The 24,033-nt window shown below is 42.3% G+C and overlaps 1 protein-coding gene across 3 annotated transcripts in view; it reads left to right on the plus strand.

The window, feature by feature from the left end:
• Positions 1–12,244: 12,244 nt before the first annotated feature.
• CDK19 (cyclin dependent kinase 19) overlaps positions 12,245–24,033 on the plus strand; it is a 132,783-nt gene continuing 120,994 nt past the window's right edge. For all 3 annotated transcript variants that reach the window (XM_086631264.1, XM_086631267.1, XM_086631266.1), the window contains exon 1: positions 12,245–12,460. In XM_086631264.1, coding sequence (XP_086487390.1) covers positions 12,333–12,460 — 128 coding nt within the window. In that variant the 5' untranslated portion in view covers positions 12,245–12,332. The remainder of the gene's footprint in view (positions 12,461–24,033) is intronic.

Genomic DNA, 24,033 nt, shown 5'->3' on the forward strand with positions numbered 1-24,033 from the left:
GTGAATTTGATGTTTGGCTTTCTCTCCCACCCCCACTTTTAATGTGTTCTTAGAGGGATAAGGATGACATATGGTACCAATACTTAAGTGATATCAAGGAAAAGAGGTTACACACGGAAGAAAGCAGGCAATTTTATCAGACTTCAGACCAGGTATCATATTACCTGCACTGTGCCAAAACCAGTTCTTTCTGTATTTGAATTTAAGTCAGATAACAGTCTAAGATGTTGGAAATGTGAAAACAGAACACGCTTAATAAAGGCAGAAATACACAGCATACAATTCTCATCTGTGGATGTTCAAGTAGAAGGTCCTTCATAAGCTGGAAGTCCTAAAGTCAGTGAAAATCTTTCATTTAGTAGGGTTGTACAGTATGAACCTATAAAAACTTCTTCTCTCTTTTTTTTTTTTTTTTTTAATTTACAAATAAACCCCCCTAGGTTCTGACAACAAACTACCATTTTATATGTTTGGGAAAAGATATCTAACTGCTGAAGCAGAGATTTTTAACGAAGACTCATGTTCTGGCTCCTGAAATGCAATACCAGTCTCTAATAATTTCCGTATTAATCCTGATAAATCAAAACAACTCTAGTTTTTCTGCTCTGATGCCACTAAATGGCTTTGGAGATTTCCCTTGAATGTTGTAAATGGTATGGAAAATCACGAGACTAATATTTTGCATATTGCCCAGACTTTCTGTCCTCAAAACTTACTTATAAGCTACTGGGAATTGTATCTATTATATTGTCAAAGGGTGTGCTTCTCTGTGATTGTAAGCCTCAGGAAACAGGGCTCAGGTGACATGCTGTTCGCCCATCCATCTTGTCAGACCCTCTCTAATAACTTTCGAACCCATGAGTTCATTTCAGTTACATTTGACGCAGAAATAGAAAAATTCAGGCTATGAAATTCCTCCAGTTTTTATGAAATGGACCAGCTCAGTAAAGGAACGATCACTTCCTTCAAATTATGACTGTGACTGAAAGGCTGTTGCCCAAGCTCAAAGGTTATTTGTTATGTTTAGTTTGCTGGCAGCCAGCACATGCCTAGCTTAAAAGCAGCCACATCCCCTTGGTTCTCACCCAGCTGGTAGCTGGGGGACAGGAGGAAAGAGGGAGCTGCGGACACTGCGGGAAGGGAAGGTTGATGACGGCTAGGAATCCCGAGCAGTGGACACTGGGAAAGGACAAAGAATGGGTCATGGATCCAAAGAAGCCAGAGCTTCATTTCTGCCACTTCTTAACAGCACAACTTGATCCTTACCTGGGCATGACTTGAGTCAAAAGCAACACATCAAAATTAAAAACACACTGAAGTGAGCTCAGCACCCAAAATGGATTCTTAGTCTAACCAGCATGACAATTTCCATTTAAAGAAATTTTCTTTATCTAAGTCTATCATCTTTTCCATAAGCATCCAGTTCACTACATACAGTGTTCAGGATTTCACTACTGAGAACAATTCGGTAATCTGATGCTAGCCTACTGCTATTGTTTCTGTTACCATTGATATCACAATGGTTTCTATTTATTTCAAACAGGCTTGCTTCTGTAACAGGCATTCTGAAGTTACAGATCCTTGTGTTTTATCTTATACCAAAGAATCCATTGCAAATAATGGACTCAGTAGGTTATATGAAGAAAGTTTTGTTTGCACTGGCGACTATAATTTTGCAATAACAAGAAATAAAATAATGGTTAATACTCAGAGCATCCAAAGTTACAAATTAGATTTGATATAGTCCTATTAAGGATGTCTAAATATTATTGTTCCTACTTTACAAACACAAGAAACAAAAGGCATATAATGTAGTTTTTCCAATAGTAACAATGAGGTTTGGAACAGACTCTGGAGTAAATATGGCCCGTTAAGTTACTATTGAAGTTCTATTTGATTTAAAGATTGCATGAACTTCACTCCCTAAAATTTAAGTCTCCTTACTCTGAGATATGATATAACAAATAAAAAAAAAACCTTCCACATTTTTTGCTTTCAGACAGTCCTGCAAAGCTCAAGCACCTGTAGAATCTAAATTCCTACAATTCCTCAGAAGTCACAGGGTTAGCAGAGAAGCCTGTTTTGCCACAGGTTTACTCAATGATAAGAAAACTTCAGTCAGAGGAAGTCTTTGGGCTGGCTGTCATGATATCCGACTGTGGCTGTGCAGAATCAAACACCACAGTTTCAGATTGAGGAAGATGAGAGATGAAAGCTCAAGTTCATGTGACATCTCATCATGCTAAGGAGGGGGCAAACTGTAAAATGCATTACAGGCTGTTGGTAAGCATTCTGCCTGAGAGCAGAGCTGGGTCCAAAGTGACAGGGTGGTTTTGGCTTCTGTGGCTCCAGTTTGTTTGCTTTTTCTGACAGCTGGACATACAGAATGTGCAGGAACTTCCATACTTGCACTGCCTGCTATCTGTCATTTCATGTAGCTCTTGCAGAAGCCACACACAAGATTCATGTGGTTTAAGAGATATAGATTACCTATGGCTGCATTAGAGGTTGGAAAAAGCAGCACACTTTCTCTGGTTGGTTCACACAACAGGAACTGTTAGTTTGCTAATCCTTTTGAGACCCATACTGCCTTCTTGCTGACACCAGTAGATGGGAAAGAGAAAATGAACTGTGGCTTCTTTCACCCAGTCCTAACAATAGGGATTTGGTAGTTTCCACATATGAAGTAGAAGATGAGAACCATGGCAAAGCGATTAGCCTAGTAAGATGCATCCCACTTTCTTCTCTTTTTTTTGTCAGAGCTTTCCTATGGGTGGTGGGTTGACCCTGGCCAGCAGCTAAACACCCACCCTGTTGCTTGCTTACTCCCCCTGAAGTGGAATGGGGGAGAGAACTGAAAGGGTGAAAAGCAAGAAAAATACATGGGTCAAGATAAAGACAGTTTCATAAGTCAAGGAAAGGGAAAAAAAAGAAAAAGAAACAAGTGATGGAATGGCACTTACTCACCACCTCCCACTAGCAGACTGATGCCCAGCCGGTCTGCAAGCAATGGCAACACTGCAAAAACTCTCCCCAAGTTTTATCACTGAGAATGATGTTATATGGCGTGCAGTATCTCTTTGGTCAGCTCGTGTCAGCCTACTCGCTGCGGGGGCAGAGTAAGAAACAGAGAAGGCCTTGATGCTGCACAAGCACTGCTCCGCAATAGCTAAAACACTGGTGTGTTATCAACACTGCTTTGGTCACAAAGCTAAAACACAACACCATATGGGCTGCTACGAAGAAAATTAACCCCATCCCAACCAGACACAATACACTATCAGAGGCTACAGGGAACCAAGGGCACCTTATCCTTCAAAGAAACATTAATTCAGCAGTTGGAAGTACTTCAGCTTAGGTACATTATTTTAATATTTTGATTGCCTCAATTTTGCTGAATGTCTATGTGTAAAATTGGAGTGAGGATCTAACACAGAAGCCAGTGATAAGACGTGTTACTCAGCAGCAAGGACATTCATGTTCTGTAGTAAGAGCAGCTAGTCATTGTCTATAGATGCATCGTCCCCATACTTGCTTTGCATCAACTTGCATGCAATTTCTGCTCTCTGTGAGGCCAAAGTCGTAGTCACCTTTTCCTTGATACTTTATCCAGCCAAAAGCACTGTAGGGGTTTGACAACAAAATTTCTGAGGTCTAGTGACAAGGTTTTAAAAAGTATTTTTGCTTCAACAGTCAGTGCTTAGTATTTTCTGTATATGGCATTAACAACAGGTATTTATCTCAGGATAATCTTTTTTTTCAGTTGTACTGGAAAGATCATAGTCTAAAGTATAAAAATATTTTGGTCAGTTCTTTTTTTCAGGCTGACTGAAATTTGGTTGACTGCAAATTCTTTACTGGTCAATGGACACAGCTAGTAAAGCTAACTGATAGGTTTAGTAATATTTTAATCCAAAAGCTTTCCTAAAGATGGGGGAATATTCTGCCTTGCATTATAGATAAAAAACCTGTTGCCAAAAGAAAGAAAACCATACAGAACAATGAAACTCCTGGTTCCTGCTCTCATTAGACCATCTGGCTTTCTTTTAAAATTCAGAGTTGCTCAACTTCTTCAGCGTAGTGAGCCAGCAGCCGATGCTGTCATTTCCTATTTGGCTGTAATACAGTTCTGGAATCTAGATAATTTAGGATTTTGCCACTGAGGCACGGATGGAGTTAGGAAATAATAAAATTAGAATGGAAATAAGAAAACCAGAACTTCAGTAACATATTGAGGCTCTCAGCATATGAGTTGTTCTTAGGTTTTCCTAAATCTAATTCCACCATAGTTTCACAAAGCTCAAAATCATTCACAGGCAGGAGAGATTCAGCTCTTGGATTGTTCATTTCTTTTGTTAGTACATAGAATCATAGAATCATAGAACGGTTAGGGTTGGAAGGGACCTCAAAGATCATCTAGTTCCAACCTCCCTGCCATGGCCAGGGAAACCCTCCACTACACCAGGTTGCTCAAAGCCTCATCCATCCTGGCCTTGAACACTTCCAGGGATGGGGCATCTACAACTTCTCTGGGAAACCTGTTTGTGTGCCTCACCACCCTCTAAGTGAAACATTTCTTCCTTATATCCAATCTAAATCTCCCCTCTTTCAGTTTAAAGCCATTGCCCCTTGTCCTGTCACTACACGCCCTTGTAAAAAGTCCCTCTCCAGCTTTCCTGTAGGCCCCTTTAAGTACTGGAAGGCTGCTATAAGATCACCCCAGAACCTTCTCTTCTCCAGGCTGAACAGCCCCAACTCTCTCCACCTGTCTTCATAGCAGAGGTGTTCTAGCCCTCGGATCATCTTCGTGGCCCTCCTCTGGACTCGCTCCAGCAGCTCCATGTCCTTCTTGTGTTGGGGACTCCAGAGCTGAACGCAGTATTCCAGGTGGGGTCTCACAAGAGCAGAGTAGAGGGGCAGAATCACCTCCCTCTACCTGCTGGCCACGCTTCTTTTGGTGCAGCCAAGGATACATCTTTTCTGCTTCTAACAAACTGTGCTGTAGTAAGTTCCTGAGCTGGAAGTTTCCTCTGGACCATGGTACGTGATAGCCACAAATGACACAGTACTAATTAAGTATATCTTTTGGATCAATTTATTTGTTACCATTTATCATCCCCCTAATCATTTATTTTCCCAGCTAACAATTCCAAACATATTTAGCTTCTCCTCATAGCATCATAATAATGGCTGCAGTAGATGAGACCAGAGGCCCATCTAGCACACAATGAGAGTATAAGAAACGAGCAAGCAGATCGCAGTAATCCCTTCTATAGGCCTTTCCAGCTTCCAGTAGTCTGACTCCTGCAGACTTGCTAGCACAAAAGCAGAATTTTGTGTTTAATAGCTGCTAGTGTATTTGTATTCCATCATTTTGCCATTTCATATTTCTGAGTTTGATTACTCAAGCCTGAATGTTACTATAAACCTGCTTTATGGATTTTGAGATGGGGTAACTAGAACTGAAAGCAATATGCAAGTAGTGCACCATACTTGCACGCAGTACTCTGGAAGTGTGTTTTATGCTTTGTTTTCTTATCCTGTTTCTAAAATGTTTACCTTTCTTGTCCTGTTACCTACTTCTGATCACTGAACTTTTGTCCAGAGAACTACTCACAGTGACTTCAAGACATTTTCCTGACTGATACTAGCTTTTCGAGTTCATCATCATGTCTGTATGTTTTTACCCTCATGTGCATTGTGCTGCACTTTGGAACACTGCTTTTCAACTACCACTACTCACGCAGTGTCCTGGGAGCCTCCCGCAGGACTTTTCAATCAGCTTTAGATCTGAATTATTAGATATGGTCTTCAAATGTTGTCACATCATCACTCATTCCTTTTCTCAGTTCACTTATGAACTGTGAACAGCTCAGCTTTAAGTATGAAGCCTTGTGGGATAATCCTGTCATGAAAACTCATGGATTATTTCTGTCTTTTGGGTTTTTTTTGTCTTTTAACTGGTTAGTCAATGAAATAAGGGTTCTTCTTATGACATATAGAACAACAGAGTCATAGAAAAATAGGGCTGGAAAGAAAAACAAGAAATCTAATTTCTAGCTACTCTCCTCATCATGTTAATGTTACCTTACCCACAAAATTTCTGACAGAGGTTTATCTAACCTTTTCTTAAAAATATCTAATGATTTAAATTTTATTCAAATGATTACATACTATCTCCAGACAATTTCATTATATAACTGTCTTTATCACTAAAAGGTTTTCCTATATGTTAATCTCACTTGGTACAACTGAAGTTTATTATTTCTTGTTCTAGGTCTCCTATCCAAAGACGATTTATTAAAGCCCTTTTGAACAGTTTGTATTGAAAACACTTGTAATAGAGCATCACAATCTATTTGGCTAGGAACAATACTGAAGTATAGGAGTTTTATATACATAAATGATGTATGTTCTATACACTTGTCAGGAAATACTGTTCTATAGGCATAGCTTGTCTTTAGGATGGATTCTGCCAGTACAGTGGTACAAAACTTATAATATCCAATGGAAAAAGTTGAGAACATAACAGTAGAACTTGTTGTGGTTCAGGTTATCTGTTTAGCACAGTTCTGTTTCTTCTGTGTGAATGGATTTAACTTCAGAGAGCTATCAGACAGTGCAGTTTTGCTGTATTCTTCTTTATATGCCTCAAGAATAAGTAAAGAAACATCTTTCCTTTTTCGTTACATGCTCCTGTCTTTCCTAGTTCATGGAAGAAGATCAGTGGATTCTACGGGGAGGTTTTACCTTCCGAAAACTTTAACAACCGGCGAGGAAATAGAGTAGGTGGAATATAGTGGCGCTGGAATAAGGATGCCAACAATGCATGTAGACTGAAATCATGTATACCAGCAAAGCCAAGGAAACTAAGTTACACAACCTGTGCAGCTCCAAAGTATGAAATTTTGGGCTGCTGTATTCAGAATTAGAGTTTATGCTTTCTCCATAATTACGGGCAACTTCTACATTTTTAGAACTCCAGGCTTTCTCTAAATCTCTGCTTTGGAGGTATTGGCCAGGCCTCTAAACCAGCTGTGATGCTGATTCTCAAATGTGAACATAACGGCATTAGTTAGTAATATCTTCCGGCTTTTGTTTTTTTTTTTTTTCCTGGCAAACTGAAGCAAGCCTGCTGTACTGTGTGCTGTACCCCAAATGAAATAAGCTCATGCATCTTGCTTCACAATTCACAGGGAGTATGTGGATATGTGAAGAAAGATACACACGTGGTTACACTAGTTGATCAGCAATAAGGTTGAGTCGTAGTTGTGCAATGATGAACTGCGGCACATCATGCAATGCAGAATTATTTCATTTTTACTTCGCTGTTTCCCACTATTTTTCAGTTGCTGAACACTGATTCCCCTTGGTTTTGTCAAGTAACTGTACAATCTTGTCAGTCTGTAAAGAGAAGGTAGGGAATAGCTTTTGTGATTTTGTGAGGGTTTTCTTTTTCTCAGGAAAAAAACATCGTGAAAAGCAGTACAGTCTATTTTGAGACCAGGTTCTTGGATTATACTCAAGAAAAGCAGCACTAGGTTTCTATTTTAGTACTATTTGGATTATGGTACTATAAAAATGAACTAAAAAAACCCAGAGCTAGCCAAATAGTTATATCATGAGAGGAGAAATCAGGACTCCCATCTTCCATTCCTCGCACGCTCTCTAGATTTACTGTAAAATCTTGATAGAGCCCCTTAGTGATGTACTTTATTTTCTACACCTATAAAATAAGGTTAATACTTTTATTATAAGTGTTTAGAAGTTAATTGACATAAAAGATTCCAAAATTCAGTTTTACTGGGAATGATAACGTATGAGCTTACAGCCAGTTGAAGACTTTCTAATCTATCCCTATTAGAAATCCTCTGACATGCTGTCCCCCTTTCATTAGGCTCTTCACACTGTCACACTAATATGGTTAAAAATCCCAAGTAAATTTCTACATTTTTTGTAATAGAACTGTTAGTTTTTCTCTGCTTCTGTAGAGATGATAATACAGTTCATGTGAGACCTCTATTCATTCCAAATTTTCTCCACTCTTATTCCTCAGACTTCTGAGATGCATCCTTCCACTCTTAAGCAAAGCAACATCAGCTGAAATGTGACTGACATAAGTGAACACTGTTGGAATATGTTTATTAATTCATCACTCAAGATCTACTGGCAAAATACTGTCTTGATCTCTAAGAATCAAAAACTTCCCACTAGGTTAACAAGTAAAAGCTCACAAAGAGAGTAAGTTAAGAAAAGGTGCAACTACTTCTGGATGTGGCCTCGAAAAATTAAAAAAAAACACCACATATGTTTTGGTCTCACTTATACACAAAAAGAAAACTGTCAGAGATGGCCTACAATAGAAAACACAACTTTCCAAGCCAAGGAATCAAGTTAAGACAAGTTGGAAAGAAAATAAACCAGTGTATTTTACGCACGAGGCAATCCGCAAAGAAGAAAAACGGTCTGCATGAGTCACTTTCTTGACACTGAAGCATTAAAGACCAAATTCTTCCTTTTTACATTAGAAATTCATGTCTTATCTGTCTTGGCAAATTGCTTAGAGAACTGGTGAGAATATTCAATTCCTGGACTTTCTGCTTGCTTAAAACACCTCTTGTTTCCAACAGTCTGGACACTATTTAACCACAGTGACTGGGTAGTTTGGAAGAAATGGTGATCCTAAGGAGCGACAGCCCAGCATCTTCAGGTAGGCTGGTAAGCTAAAAAAAATCATGCTTGCAATCTGCAAGCCTGTCATTTTCTATTTTCTTTGGTGGGGCTACTCAGACTTTCTGCATCAGCACAATGATAGGGCATTACATATTAAAAATGCTACACTCATTTATTTACTGACTAGAAGTGAATAATACAATTAATACAATACTTCTGAAAAACCATGAATGATATAAAATACGTATTACTGGTATCACGACATTCTATAACATGGAAGAGCAATGGAAATGTCACAGTACTGACCTGCCTATTTCTCTTGGCCCATTTGCCACTGCCCAGAGACTCTGCTCTGCTCTGTAAGTGGCTGCCCGTTGCTGCTCCTCCTCTGGGAACCACCTGGAGAGGAGATGCCAGCAGCTGTTCTCCAGCAGGCCTGACAGCATGTGCCGCACAAACTATTTTCTCCATCTTTATGGACTTGAAGCGGATTCCTGCCATGTGCTCCAACCTCAAGAAGAGACAAATGTGCCCATTTCCATCTTTTAACCACAAATCAATAAAACTTTTCCATGAAATGAGAAAGTAACCTCATTCTTACTGGCCTCTGAGCTGGCCTACACTTGGAGCTGCTTAGTTCATTCTACGCTTTTAATGGCTTTTATGTGGCCAACGTAAGGATTCCGAAACTAGAAGCAGAGCTGTGTCACAAAAGAAGGAACTGGGGCATGGATAACATTTCTGCGTTTCCTGTAACCAGCTTTATACCAGTCCAGCTTCCACTGAGGGAGCTCAGGAGTGGAACGAGAAAAGGATGGCTTCTTTAGTCCTGCGAAATAAAGGCTGTGTGGGGATGAGATTGTTGTCTATAAATATTTTTGGCAGAGAGTACACACAGGAGAGTGGGAAAGGCTACTTCAGGACAGTATTTGCACAGGAAGAAAAGATAGATGTGGACTGGTCACGGGGAAATGTAGGTTTGAAATTTTAAAAAGGCTTCCAGCTGTTAGAGAGGTTTCTCTCGGACAACCTCCCAGTAGTAACAGCAAGGGCCAAAATGTTTACTGGCAAAGCACAATCAGTTTATGGAAGAAAGGATAAAATGGCTGCTTGCAATGCTAGGGAGCTGGGTACCATATAGGGCAGAGGGGAATTAAGTTGCCTTGGCTTAAAAATGCCAGCCTAGCTGGGCTTCTGTAATGGGGGGTGCCGTTAGCCCTCTCTCATCAGTGCTGTGGACATATAATGAATTATAGTAAAAGAGAGATTTGTCATTCCACCATTGCATGGTGGAATTGAATGAGTAGAAAACAAAAGCCTTAGTGATGAAAACGGGCAGTGACAGCTATTTTCGTGGTCAAAGAGGGCAATGGGAATGATTTGTAGAATTTATTATGACCACCAGCAAAGTAGTCCTTATGCCTAGTGACTTTAGACTGGATGAATACATCTGGGTAGCATAACCTTCTACAGCTACATGCGTGCCTTTCTAAGTCTGTGTCCCTTTCTGTTGCCTTTGATTTCTAGCTGACCAAAGATGTGAACACTTTGCAAAATTTAAACAGTTATCTCTAATTTTAGCAAATGTCTTTAATGTTGGCACTGAAAGATCAATGGTCCTCTCTCTCCTGTTTAGGAAATTTGCCAGCTTATGATAGGGCCTCGGTCAGAAATATCTGTATCTGCAACTGCAGATAAAAGCACTTGTAGTTCTCTGGAAAATATTACTTTGGTAAGAGAGTGATAAAGTTTTCTGAGAATTTTGGTTGTTAGCTACCTGGCACAAAGGAAATTCTGAATCATCTGTTGCCTTCTGGAAGAAATAATCTCTTCAAAATGGTTACACTCCTGCCATTGCTTGAGAAACAAACTTCTGGTTAGGACCTCATGACTCAGCTATGCACCAGTAATCATACATGGTACCTTACCTTATAGTGCCGTTAACCCCTCCCTTTGCTTTGTCAGCAAGGACAGCTTCTCATCAGCTCATCTGCCCCTCCCATCCAGTGCGTGTTAGGCACTGGAAAACTTTCCATTTAGGTAACTAATGCTGGCTGGGCAGGTGATGAACTGAGATGGTTTCTGTGTACGGACGGCCCACGTTTTCACTCTTCCCTTCTCTAATTTCATTGTTTCATCCACTTGCTGCTGACTGTTACAAACTTAAGACTGAGTACACAAGGCAGGGATTATTACTTGCTCGTATGACAGGATATAACCTTGATATTTGTTTAGCTCAGCCTGGTCCTTCCATAATGCAAATATGCTTGCAGATGGTGATGTTTCCCACAAAGAAATCCCTGAATGAGAGAGACTGAGTCGTAATTTTAACAGGCCTAAATATTTCTATGATCTCAAAATACTCAGTACGAAAGCTGAACCTGAAAGTATCACTGTTTGTCTAAAAATCTTTTATGCTTTATGGAATCAGAAAGCCTCAGCAATAAGCCTGGGTCAGTATTTGAATGCAAACCCTATCATCTCCTCCTGTGATTCTTAGTATGAAAAATGAGTTTATTTTAGCGTCTGGCTACATCCGGCCATCGGGAATTCGTGTTTCCAACGCTGAACCGCAGCAACGCAAAGGTGACACCGTGCACGGAACTGCCACCTACTCCAGCCTTCCCCTCCTCCCCCTAATCCCCGTCCGGCCTCCAACGGCCGCGGGCCTGCAGCGCGGCCCCACCGGACCGGCACATCCAGGACCGGGAGCGGGACGAAGGCTCTGCCCCGCTGTTTGCTTTGGGCAGGCCAGCGCCCGAGCGCCGCCGGCACGGGACGCGCTCCAACCGCCGCTCCCGGGGCTGCGCCCCCACCCTTCAGCGAAGCAGCGTCTGTTCCCCAGCGCCGCAACCCCACCGGGCTCGGGCCGCCGCCTCGAAACAGCCCCCGGGCCGCAACGGCCCCGCCTCGCGCCTCTACCGGCGCCAACGGCGCTGCGCGCGGAGTCCCGCCCGCGCCCGCGGCAGCCCGGGGCCGGCGGCGGGGACCTGGCGGCGGGGGCGGGCCGAGACTGGCCAATCAGAGGGCAGCACCCAGCATGCGGGCGGGGCCAGGCACTGAATGGCAGCTCGCGAGATAAACAAGCCGCCGCACTATTCAGTGCCCCGCAGCTCGCTGCGCGCTACGGTGCGCGGCGGCGGCGGCGCGCGCGCGCGCACACGCCCCCTCCCTCCCTCCCTCCCAGCGCGAGGCGCCGAGCCCGGCCGTGCTCGCCGCTCCCGCCTCTGCCCCGCAATGTGAAGAGTCAGCAAGTTCCCAGCGGCCGCTGAAACGTTCGGCGTCCCCGGGGAGCGAAGTGCGCCGGCGCCGCCTGGCTGGGGCGGCCCGGGGCATGCCGGGAGTTGTAGTTCTGCCGCCGTCGTGTCCCGCCCGCGGCGCCGGCTCTGGCGCCCGCAGCCGCACTACGACTCCCGGCATCCCCTGCGCCGCGCCGCGAGGAGCCCAGTTGAAGCGGGTGGCGGCGGAGCGCACCCCCTCCCCCCCGTCGAAAAGCCCCAAACCAAAACAAAAACAAACGGCCCCCCCCCCCCCCCCCGCCCGCCCGCCGCCCCCGCCGAGCCCCGGAAATGGCGGCGCCGGGAGGGGGCTCTGCCAGCCGGGGGTGCTGATCCGGCCGCCGCGTCCCTTGCCCGTCCCTCCCCGCCCATGGGCGAGACATGGACTACGAGTTCAAGTCGAAGCTGGCGGCCGAGCGCGAGCGGGTGGAGGACCTGTTCGAGTACGAGGGCTGTAAAGTGGGCAGAGGCACCTACGGGCACGTCTACAAGGCCCGCCGCAAGGACGGGTAAGGGCCGCGCCGCGCCGCCGGGCCGGGCCGCCAACGGCCGGCGGGGCTCCCCCTCCCCTCCCCCCGCGCCGGCGCCCTCTCCTCCCCGCAAAGTTTTTGGCAGCGCGCGGGGCCGGAGCGCGGAGCCCGCCCGGGCGGCCCCCCCGCCCCGCGCTGGGAGCGGGCCCCGGTGCCCCGGCCCTGGCGGCGAGGGCGGCCCTGCGGCACGGCACGGCACGGTGTGTGTGCGATCGCGGGTCGGTGCCCTGGCGTCGCGTAAGGGGAAGACGAGCCCGCCCGCCCGCCTCTGTCCCGTCGCTGCCCCCGCCGCCCTGCTGTCGCGGTCCCGCGCGTGTGCCCTCCGTCCCAACGGCCGCGGGACGCGGCAGCGCTCCGCCGGCGGCGGCCGAGGCCCCGGCGGCGCGTCCCGCTCTGCTCCCCTTCCCGCCCCCCTCCCCCCCCCCCCCCCGCCGCGGCGGGAGGTGCTGTGTCAGCGGGCTGTGCCGTTGGGATCGCCTTTGGTTTTCACACCGGGTTTCACGTCATCGCTTTCATCTTTTGTGTGACCGCGTTTGTGCTTTGACATCCTGCGCCGGGAGGTTGGCGGGGGATTGGAAAACGAGCAAGTTCGGTGCGAGGAGCACCTGGCTACCGACCGCCCCGCCCCGCCCCGGGGCTCAGGCTGACGGGCCCAAGCGGCCCGGGAAGCTCCTGGGGAGTGTGTTGGTGCCCGGTCCGGCCCCGGCCCCGGCCCCGGCCCCAGCCCCAGGTACCCTGCTCGAACCCAGAGCCGGCGGGCTGGGCTTGGCAGCGTGTCTGGGGGGCTCCTTGCAGGCGGAGCTGGCAGCTTCTGTCGGTACCTGCGCGCAGGTGTGCGGGAGGTGTGTTTCTCCGTCGGCCCTGTTTCCCATGCGAGAGCGTGACAGCAGGCCCTGTCGCCAAACACCTGGCTGCTGGCTAGATCCAGAGAGGTCGTTTAGCCATTAAGCCCATGTGCGTTGGCTGAGCAGGGCTTCCTTCTTTTCCCTGGGGAAAAGACAGCTGGCACCATGGTGTAGGCGGCCGGTGGATGCCATTTTCACTGTACTGTGATTAAGAGAGCAGTGGAGAACTCCGATTGCAATTTGGGGTTGCTTGACTGGTGTGCAGTCTTTGAAGAGGAGCAATGCTGAGGCCTGAGTAAGGCTCCTGTGCAAGTGTGGGTTCTGAATGCAACCCTTTTCTTTCAGAAGAGCCAGTAAGTGCTTTTTCACTGTGGCACGGGAATAGTGCGCAAACACGGACTGCTTTCACAGAAGTGTTTTAAGCATACTGTGAAGTTTGACAAAATAGACTTGCAAATCGGAGGTGATACCTTTCTAACGGAAAGCCAAAGAGTTCTAGCCTTGCATTATAGGCACCTGAAGCTTTGAAAAAGAAAAGACTGAATATGGAAAAAATGGCAATTTTAAAAAATAAAGTTCTGGAAGTGGTTAATGGAACACTGCTGCTGTAGATTAATAGAGAAGTCCAGGGGTTTTTCCGTAAAAGTAAATTGCATTCATGTGTGTCTTGAAAATTTAAACTCTGAGTTAAGAGGATGTAGTATCAAAGTGATTAATAACTGAAAGGTAGCACACTAATTCATGTAGAGGATTAAATGCTAGGAAATAAGCTCTGATTCGGACTAGCTTGCTCTGTAACCTTAAGAATACTAGAGTATAGCTAACTTGAAAAGGAAATGTTAAAGCCTTTCTGGGTATTACAGCTGCTACTGAGCTCTTCTAATATTTGGGGATTTAGTAGTTGTGGGTTTTTTTTAAGTTTTAATTTATTTATATTTTTGTATATGGATATATGAGAGGAAGCAGTAGTAAGAACACCCGAAATGCTGGTTAAATGTGTTTTACTGTTCTTTGATGTAGTAATCCTAAAATTACTGTTGTAAGAAGAGGCAGAGCTTTGAGTTTACCGTTTATGAAAAAAAAAAAAGAAATTTGATGTCTATTTTACCTGTTTCATTTCCATCGTTGGCAATGGAAAGCCATTGCAAAAATTACACTGATGCTACAAAGCACCATAAAGGACGTCTTCAAAATTCCTACAATAATAATAGTAGTATAAATGCAAATTGGGTGGTAAAGCAAAAGTAAACACGATAAGAAGGTAGTTAATGTGTCAGAGCTGGGGATAATCAAAGGGAGACCTTGAGCTGTAAGAAAACTGACTGGTAAAAGGAAGTGCAAAGTTTCAGTAGGCAGTGAGAGATTGAAATGCAATATAATCTGGCACAAATGCAACTGTACTGTATACTCAGAGGTTTTACTTTCTAAAGCTTGGGAAGTGGGTTATTCTCCCTTTTCTTTGGTTTTCCTTTTTATGGCATTGGTGAGTTCACTCTCAGTTGCTTTGGTGTAACTTTAGGGTCTTGGGTGACAGTAAGATGTGAACAAGTTACAAAAAATCAGCAAACAACCTGAATTATTAAGATAAGGTGATTTCCTTATGAAAATATCTAGCTAAAAGATCTCTGTTGGGCAAAGGATATTTAGTTAGCATCAGTTCTTAAATTTAAGGGGTTCTTAATGACAGAGAGAAACTTTTTCTAGTGCTGGCAACAGAAACCCAGCACTGATGCGTATTTATAGTGTGCTGATCACTGGGGGATTTTGAGCCTCATGTAAAGGAATGCTTCTTTGGCTGATCATAGAGACTGTTACAGTATTTAAAATTTGCAAGGCGTTCTTGTAGAAAAAGATTCTGGCTACTTGCTTCTTATAGTCAGTTTACAGTCTCGGGAGACTGAGGGCAGTAAGAACCTTGTAGCCCTGCAGAAATTCCACTGAGAGCCTGTCACTTCACGTTTCAAAAACTTGGCGAATAAACTTTATGAAATAGTAAAATGTGTTTACACGGAGCTTGGCAGGCTGTTCAATAAAATGCTTGTAAAAAAAGTGTTTGTGTTGCTTGGATCTCCGTGAATGGCTTGGGCATAAAAACACTTTTTCGACAAAGTAATGGCTTAGTTTGGCTTTTTCAGCCTAGAGTGGAATATCGTTTAGGCATGTTTCTAGTTAGCTGATTGATTTCTGTGGAAGTTAAAAGATTTTTTTTTTTTTTTTTAAATAAGCAGTCAGGTTTGAACTGTGTTGGTGTGACGTTTGCATGCACTGCATGAGTGTATTTTTAAAGATGTTGAGCACCTGCAGCTTCCGTTTCCTTCAGTAGTGTTTGTGTGCTCTCGTGCAGTGTGGAGGTCGTTCCCTGCGTTATGCATTTAGTTAAATTAGGCACTTGGGTTTACCAAACTTTCATTAATATCTTTGTAGTCTACAAGTGCTAGAAAATAGAGGTCTTTTATTTATATATATATATATATATATATATATAACTGCCTTAATGGTTTATTTCAGTGTACGCAAAATCTGGACCAGTGGCTTTGAGAAGAAAAAAACCCCACACCAATAGAGAAATAGCAATATAAGTCTCACGATGGCAATTCAGTTGTTGGCGTTAAGTTTTTAGCTCTTTATGTAGCTGGAAAGTCCGTTACGATTTTTGTGTGTGTGTACTGCCTCAAAACATCATGTTGAGTTTTGCTAATGTTTTTTTGGGCACTTGTTGACATTTGTCCAGTAAAACAAGGAATGCAATTTTTCCAGTCGCGGTTAGGACAGTGAGATTTCATTTCATGTCTTACCTCTCCTTGTTGCATTCCTTGCCGCTCCTTTGACCGTGGTTTAAACCACGATGTTGTGCTTAGTTGTTTCACTTCGTGTATCCCCTTATCACATGGGAGGCAATTTTCAGGATGAAGCGAGGGTTGGAAATTGTTTGTTGTATATGCCTGAATTATTTCCTTTTATTGTTCAGAAAAGATCAGTCTATCAGTGCAGGCCACTACAAAGTATTTCTGTTCCTTCACCAGCATGTCAGCTCACCTGCAGAAGGATGTTTGGCCAAGTCACCATCCTGAAAATACACCACTCTTGGTTAGTCAGGAGCACGCAAGGACTAATGGATGCTCCAGTCGAGCAGAAAATAGGCCACTGTTCTTCCTTCTGTAGCAGTGACAGCAGATCTAGCACTTGCAAAAGCTGAAATCTTCATGTGAATAAAACCTTTCTAGTTGTTGCTGCTTTTGCGTACCTTTAAATAAACAATTGAGCTGGCTGCGTTCTCTCACACTACGGCAGTGTTACTTTTCTTCGACTCACTGCCTTGGTTTGAGCAACAGAAGTTATTAAAATAAAATTACAGGCAGCTTTTTTTTTTTTCTTTCTCCCCAACTAATGATGTAGGTAAAATTTTTAATCAATATGTTTTAAATCACCTTTTTAAAAGCAGATGAGTGCATCAGTCTTGTTATGGAGGGAATGACAGAAATACGAAGGGATCAACTGCCAAGGCAGTGGCAGCAGAAGGGCCAGGAGTTGCGCCCTGGGCAGCCCCCAGGCTTGCTGCTGTCTCGATAGCTGGCACTGCCTCTGCAGACCTTCCTGCCATGTTATCCTTTGGCAAGTATAAAAGATTTGCCACTGCCCTGTACTGTACAATGTATCAGCTGAATGAAATGTACAGATTTATACGCTAATATAATAATACACTTTTTTTTTTAAAAAAAGAAAATCACTCTTTCTAACTTGTCAGATTATTTTGTGGTTAATGTATCTGTAACTTTCAAACAAGAGAATTGGTATAAAACAGGGTTCACTTTAGCTGCTAAATATGGAATTCCCTTTTGGAAACTGGGCAACAGTGATGCAAGTCCAAAAACATCACTGTAAAGTACAGGCATAGGAGGGGGGAGACAAATGAAATCTTCTCTCCCCCTCATTTTTGAGTACTGTAAGCTTGTAACTAAAGAGAAGTCTGTTTTCCTCCTTGAGCTGATATCTGTGTGCAGAAGCATTAATGCAAAGTTCTTAACATGGATCTGAAATGCTTACAGCATCCAAGTCCACAGAAGAGTTGAGTGAAAGTTAGGGAAGAGAAAGGACAGGGGAAGCACATAGCCAAGGCAAGCATATAATCTAACCTAGGAATGCTGGCTCTGGTCCTGGCCATGTAACCTGTTGTTTGTTTTAGTTTGTTGTTTTTTTTTTTTTTTATTTGATTAATCTTACTTGTTTGAAACAGAAGTGGAAAAATACTGATTAAGAGAAAAAATAGCGTGCTGTGAGGCATGGCTCTATTGGAAAAACAGGCTTTCTCCTGGAGCGACTTGCTGTGGTTAGAGTTTCTGCTAATATCATTATGCTGTTCAGAGGTGGCATCTGGTCACACTTACGACTGAGATCACTGTGGTGGTAGGAGACTTTTAAGCGTAGAAGAGGAAAAGGTAATCTGCTTATTCTCTTAAATCAATATTTGTACAGCAATAATTTGTGTACTGTTCTCCCCATACTGTTATTCTGCGGAACCAAAATCGCTGAAGTCGTGTAGTGCAAGTGTTTCAGGAAACGAAACTTGCACTCAAGTTGACTAAATGCTACAGATGAACACTGCTGGTGGTGGAATTGCAGGGGAAGAAGGAATGCATGTGTGCTGCAGTTACGTTTACTGTTAGAGAGAGGCAACTCATTGGTGTGGCAAGGGTTATACTCTCTTGAACGTGAAACTGGATAGTTATGTACCAATGCAAGTACGTACTTGTAAGATATTTGAGAGTCTATAATAATTTATATATTTACATCTCATTATTTTCTCTGACAGTCTTGAATGTGAGTAACTTGAGTTTTCAACTGAAGTTGCTGTTTACTAATATAGTCCTGAGACAGACTAAATCACAGAAATATCAACCCAAGTCAGAAAGCAATGTATTTGGTCTTGAACAATCACCTTTCTCTGCAGCAAAATCACTACCAATGATGGTGTCTAAAAAGCTGTGTTTTGCTCCTGACTTTCACGATTTTTTTTTTCTTGAGGAAGGTAGAATGGTTGAAGATGTTCATGCCTCGCTAGAGTCTAACTAGTTGTCTGCAATGCATTCTAATAAAAAACCCCCAATCTAGGAAGAAATCATTAGTATTTCATAACTGTGCCTTACTGAGAGCTGCAGGTGCAACTGTGCCCTGGCTTTGCTTCCTGCCCAAGAGGATAGTGCAAGTGGTGATGAGTAGTTTTTAGTGTTTCCCACAGGCTCTTGCATATGGTTTCTCCCATGGCTATTCTGTCCTTTCGTCTGTTACTCTCCCTGAAACAAAGTGCAGAAATGATGTGTAGAGCCCATAGCCTTTCAGAAAGCAAATAGCATTCAACTGGTATTTCATTTGCTGCTATGGTAAGCACAAAGGTATTGTGGTGGTGGTGGTAGGAGCTTGAGGAAGGAGGGAGGTGGGTGCGAGTAATGAGACATAGAAGAGGTTGCGTTTGTTTGAGAGGAACAAATGAAGATTTTTGTCAAGCTTGCAGAGGAAGACTTGTGCAGAAATTAGCCTGTAATAAGCTATGAAGTAAAACCTCTCAAGATTTAGTGTGTGTGTGTGTGGGGTTTTTTTTTTTTTTTTTTAAGAGATGAAGAGGGTAAGAAGCTTCCTGTTACAGAGTTGAGGGGGCTAAGAGTTTTCCTATAGTGCTGCAGGAAAGAAGGAAGTGCTTGAGGAGGAACATGAGGTTCCTTTCTGCTCTCCACTTGGTAAGAGGGGGCTAAGTCAGAAGCTAAGTACTCCTCCTGTGAACTACTTGACAGAAATTTAGTATGTTGGTGTATTTCTGGATCATCCAATCTAAACTGTTGTATTGTAAGTAGAAGTGTTGTAAAGTTACTTTCATGAATTTACTTTCAAGATCAGTATTTTCATATGCATGATTTAAAAACAAAACGCAAAACCAGCGAAAAACCCCAGGACCCAGAAATGGCCGTGATTCAGAATGCTACAGATGTGCTTGCAAAAGTAACCAGAATTTCTGTGGAATGTTCTAACCGAATTTAACTAGAGGTTTGTTAGTAACATCAAATTTTCCCATGTCTTTTGAAAATACCTACTGAAAGGATGCGTTTGCCTCTTCTGTGGCCCTAATCAAGCTCATGATTTGCATAGATGCCTTCTGACCCAAGTTTTCCTCCTCTATTTTTAACTGCCGAGTTCTGCATTGTAAAATAAGATTCTGTTTGCATGTGCTCACTGCTGCTTAATGTACGCTTCAGGAGATGGCACAGTCCATGTGGACGATGGAGGTAAGGTCTTCAGCAAAAGGGATTGGCAGCTCTTGCATTCTGCTTCCAAAGATACCTTGTTTCTTGAGCTTCTTTGCTGGCATTTGAGAACTGATGCAGGCAGCAATTTTTTATTCTCTTTTACCGAATCACAGTATTAGACCTTAAAAAGATTTGTTTCAGTAACAGCGTGTTTGCCTGAAGGAAGGCTGAAACTGGTCCAGGACCACGGTTTCTAGAATAAATTGGCTAAGTCAGCATGTGACTTCAGGAAACAGTTTCTACTTGTATAGCAAATACAAAAACTTTACTGTTTTGACTTGGAGTGTCATGTATCTAAATAATTTAGTTTTATAAAAGACATCCCAGCTCTGGGGACTTGGTTTACATGGATCACTTGACTATAAGTTAGATGACTGACAGGTAAAAATGCTAGTTGTGATGATATTAGAAATTATTATACCTCTTGTGAACTTGAGCTATGTCAACAGATTCAAGAAGAAAAAAAAGTACAGAAACCTTTTAAATAAAAATTAATTGTTGTTAACAAGATCCTGTGAAAGTCTTTGAATCGACTGATACTTGTTTATCTGAATTTAGTAATGTTTTTCTTAGACTTTTCTGTGGGAGCACAGTTCTTTCATTTAGCAGTAGGTTTTTTTTAAAAAAATTTATGAAATGTTAGCGTATCTGATAAGACTGCCTGAAAGGGAAGGAATGTTGTAGAGAGAGTGTTAACTGACCTTTGCAAAAATGGTGTCTGGAAGTGTGAGTTGGGTTTTTTGGTTGGTGTGGGTTTTTTTTTTTTTAATTTTTAGTTTTATTTGAAATGTTGTTGAAAAGCAGCACTGACTTTTCTGTTTGTGAGAAAAATTGGAGGAGCTGAGATTACTGGAATAGTAGATCTCTGAAGGGCGTTATTCATGTTTGCTTCTCTCTTTCCTGAGATTAACAGTTCTTAAATAAATATTTTCAGACAAGACTACTGCATAACTGCTTGTTTCTCTGTCATTTGTCATCTGATTTCTACAAAGTTCATGATCTTGAAATAATCTAGGGTCATTTCATCTTGTAGATGAAAGCACACTGAGGTCAGGCTTTCCAATATGCAAAGCATTCTTGTGTGTGCTGAGAGTGTGGGATTGCTCACTTGAGGATAAGGGTTCTGGTCTAAGTAAGAGCACAGGTACGAACTGGGGAGAGTCTCAGACAGTATAGCTTTAAACATGCGTTCCCATAAACTGGGCCTCACATGTGATAAGGTTATTTTGTTGTTCGTTCCCTGCTGGCTTAAGTAGAAGATGCTATTGATTTCTTTTTACAGTCGAGTGAAAATAAATGTTATATGCAATTGACTTGGAGGCAGAAGCTAGATCTGCTGGAATGGAAACTACATCCGGAGGTAAAGTAGGACACTTTTGCTGTTTTGAAGCAATGCATGTGGTTTCTTCATGCATTAATTGCAGGAAGAGTCAGTCCTTTTTCTGTGGCCAAAGGGTTTTTTGTCTCTTCTGTCCCTCCTTTCTTTCCCTTTCTTTACTAGAGTGCTTGGAAGCATTCCCACAGGTCATGCTGGGACTCTACTTCGACTGTGATTGTCCTTGACTCTCCCACCTCTTTGGTATATTCTGGGGTCTGAGTGCCTGAAGACATCTGATGACACAAAGGCCACTCAAGCATGAAATTCTAGCAGCATGAGATTAACTGTTTGACTCCTAAATAGAATCTTTTGAGAGAGATACTTATGGCCCATGAATTCTGCAAATTCAAGGGTGTTTAGAGAATATTCTCACTCGTATTAATACTTCCATAGATTACCATAGATTTATGCCAAGATTTATCACCTTGCTCATTCAAAAATGCCACCTTAGTTGCTTTGATTCATTATGCTTAGTGCAGCTGACAGTGGGTTTCAGCCTGTGTCTTTGAATATATCTGTTCCTGAAACAGAGTTCCTGGATGAGTTGTTGCCATGTTCTCAAGGGCATTGTAGACTTCAAAGTTGACTTTATGTTCATACCTTTTGATTAAAACCAGTCATTGTACAGGATAACCAGTTGTTCCTTTGCCCAGTTCTGTCATGCCCCAAATGAGAAACAGAGATAGACAAATTACCAAATTTAATTTGACCTTCAGATCAGAACAACCAAAAGACCATTACAAGTTGAATGCTATTTATTCTACATTTAGCGCGAGTTCAGTGGTGGGAGAAAAAGTGTAAAACTTTATCCAAAGGATGCTCTTAAGCTACAGAAAGAGCACAAGAGAAGCCTGTTCTCACTATGAGATGTGCAGTTTTAAAGTTCAAAGGAGGCAGAATGTGACTTATATTCCCTGGGCACAGATATGATGATTGCTGACTAAAAACTTTGTTCCTTGTTGGGAAGTAGCAAGATTCTCTTAGTGATTGGAATAAAGACATCATGAAACTGCACCCCATCGTGACTTTGTAGAATTTTGTTCTGGTCCTTATATCTTCTCGTGAGAGTGTTTTTTCTGCTCAGCAACTTTCTGACTATAGTAAGTGTGCTCTGTTGTGCAAAAGATATCTGATAAATCTGGACTTTCTGTATACTTGAGAGGAAGCATTGGATTGTGTAATGAGCTAGCAAAGGAAAACTAAATAACTGCAAGTTTTAGGCCATTGTCCTTCTGATAGGTCTTACATTGGATCACTGTTTTTTTCTTCTGCTATAGGTGAACCTAATGCATTATAATGGTTTAGAAAAAATCTGCATTTTGTGTTTCAAGCGGAGTTTCTTGTCAAAGAGATCCAGAAGAAATACAAGTTTCATAATATTTTGTGTTTTAATAGTAATTTCCCACCTATCAAAGTTCTAGTATTTAGCCAGATTTAGCACTACAGAGAAAGAGACATGATGCACGTTAAGCTGGACTGTGTAGTTACAGTATGTTTTCACACTATGGCTTTAGGGCTTGCACTTACAAAATTACGGAAAGCCAGACAGCTAATGTTCCTGACTGTTATAGTTAGTCATAAACATTCTTCTTGTAAGTGATTCGATGAAACAAAAGACAGATTCTCTTGTGGGAAAGTCTAAAGGACCCTGTGTTTGTGGCCTTGCTAAATAGTTCACAGATAAATAAAAGTTTCTTTCCTCCTTTATTTCAGAGGTGTTTTTCTCCTTGCTGCTGCTGTTCCGTATTTTAAGGTAACAAATCCTCACGTGCAGTATCCTTTCTGGGAGGTATTTCCTAAATCTCTGTAAACGATAGTTTCTGTCTATAAAGAAATAAGATCAGGTACAGCTCCGTCCCCTGCTTTAATATAGAGAATGCTGGAAGAAATTACCTGGAGCAGCAGAATAATTTTATAGCTTTCAAGATTTAATGTGAACACTTCAGTTTTTACCTTTTTAAACAGGCTGTGAAGTCTGTTTATGCCAATCTGTTATAAAATAAACCTACTCATATGAAATTCACAGTTCCCAGCCACTCAAGATGTTTTGAAGCCAGTCTAATTTTAGCAATGACAACAACCCTGTAGCTGTTTGAGGTCTCTGTGAATCTTCATCAAGAGGTTTGGAGTGAGGGTGGCAGTGACTGAAGTTTTATTATTATAGTATAAAGGCAAAATTTTAAAAAGACTAAGGTTAGTAAGATTCTCAGTGGCCTATTATTACAGATGTCTTAAAAAAATCTGTCTGTGATTGTGACCGTGAAATAGTCTGAAACTGTTGTTAATGGTTAGAAGGTATCTGTGCTACAAAAATTTACTTTTAATTTAATGGTGCTGAAATAGTTCCAATCTCATGTTTATATTGAGACCTCTACTCCCTGCTCCCAGTCTGGTGAAATTATAGCTGAGTAAAGGAATTTTTTTAATAATAGAAAATCTTACCAGTGCTCAAATTCACTGCTTTGTCTTTTTAATCAGCTGTCGTCTCCTAGGAAAAGAACACATCACCTATGGTAGGTGAAGATAGTTGTTTTTTTTTTTAATAGGTATTTAGCATCTTTTGTGAGACTCTGTGGAAGTACGGAGTATAATGGTGTTGTGTTTAATGGCAAGTAGCTTAGCATTGCTTTAAGAACTCACCTTGTTCTTTAACATGCACATTTCCTCCTGAGTTCATAGAGTGGTTTACAGAGGAATAAACAAGTAGAAGGGAAGCCATATCAACAGCGGGTTTTAGAGGTACATCTGGGGATATTCTATAGATAATAGAACAAAATCTGGGTATAGTTCAGTTTCTAATAGGGTACTGTGATAACATTGGGTGTCTATTCATAATCTGATACCAGTGGTGCTTTTAGCATGATCTCTTTCATATGGCTGGAACATGCCAGATTTTCCAGCAGGCTAAGCTCTGTTTAACTGTTTTGCTGCTTGTCTCTCAAAATGTATATAGTGAAAGTAAGATATTTTTTAAAAAAGACTAATTGTTGGAATCAGTTGCTGTATATTTCAATGTCTCTATCATTTTATAAA

This window comes from Tauraco erythrolophus, chromosome 2 (genome assembly GCF_009769465.1).
Source record: "Tauraco erythrolophus isolate bTauEry1 chromosome 2, bTauEry1.pri, whole genome shotgun sequence".
Lineage (NCBI taxonomy): Eukaryota > Metazoa > Chordata > Aves > Musophagiformes > Musophagidae > Tauraco > Tauraco erythrolophus.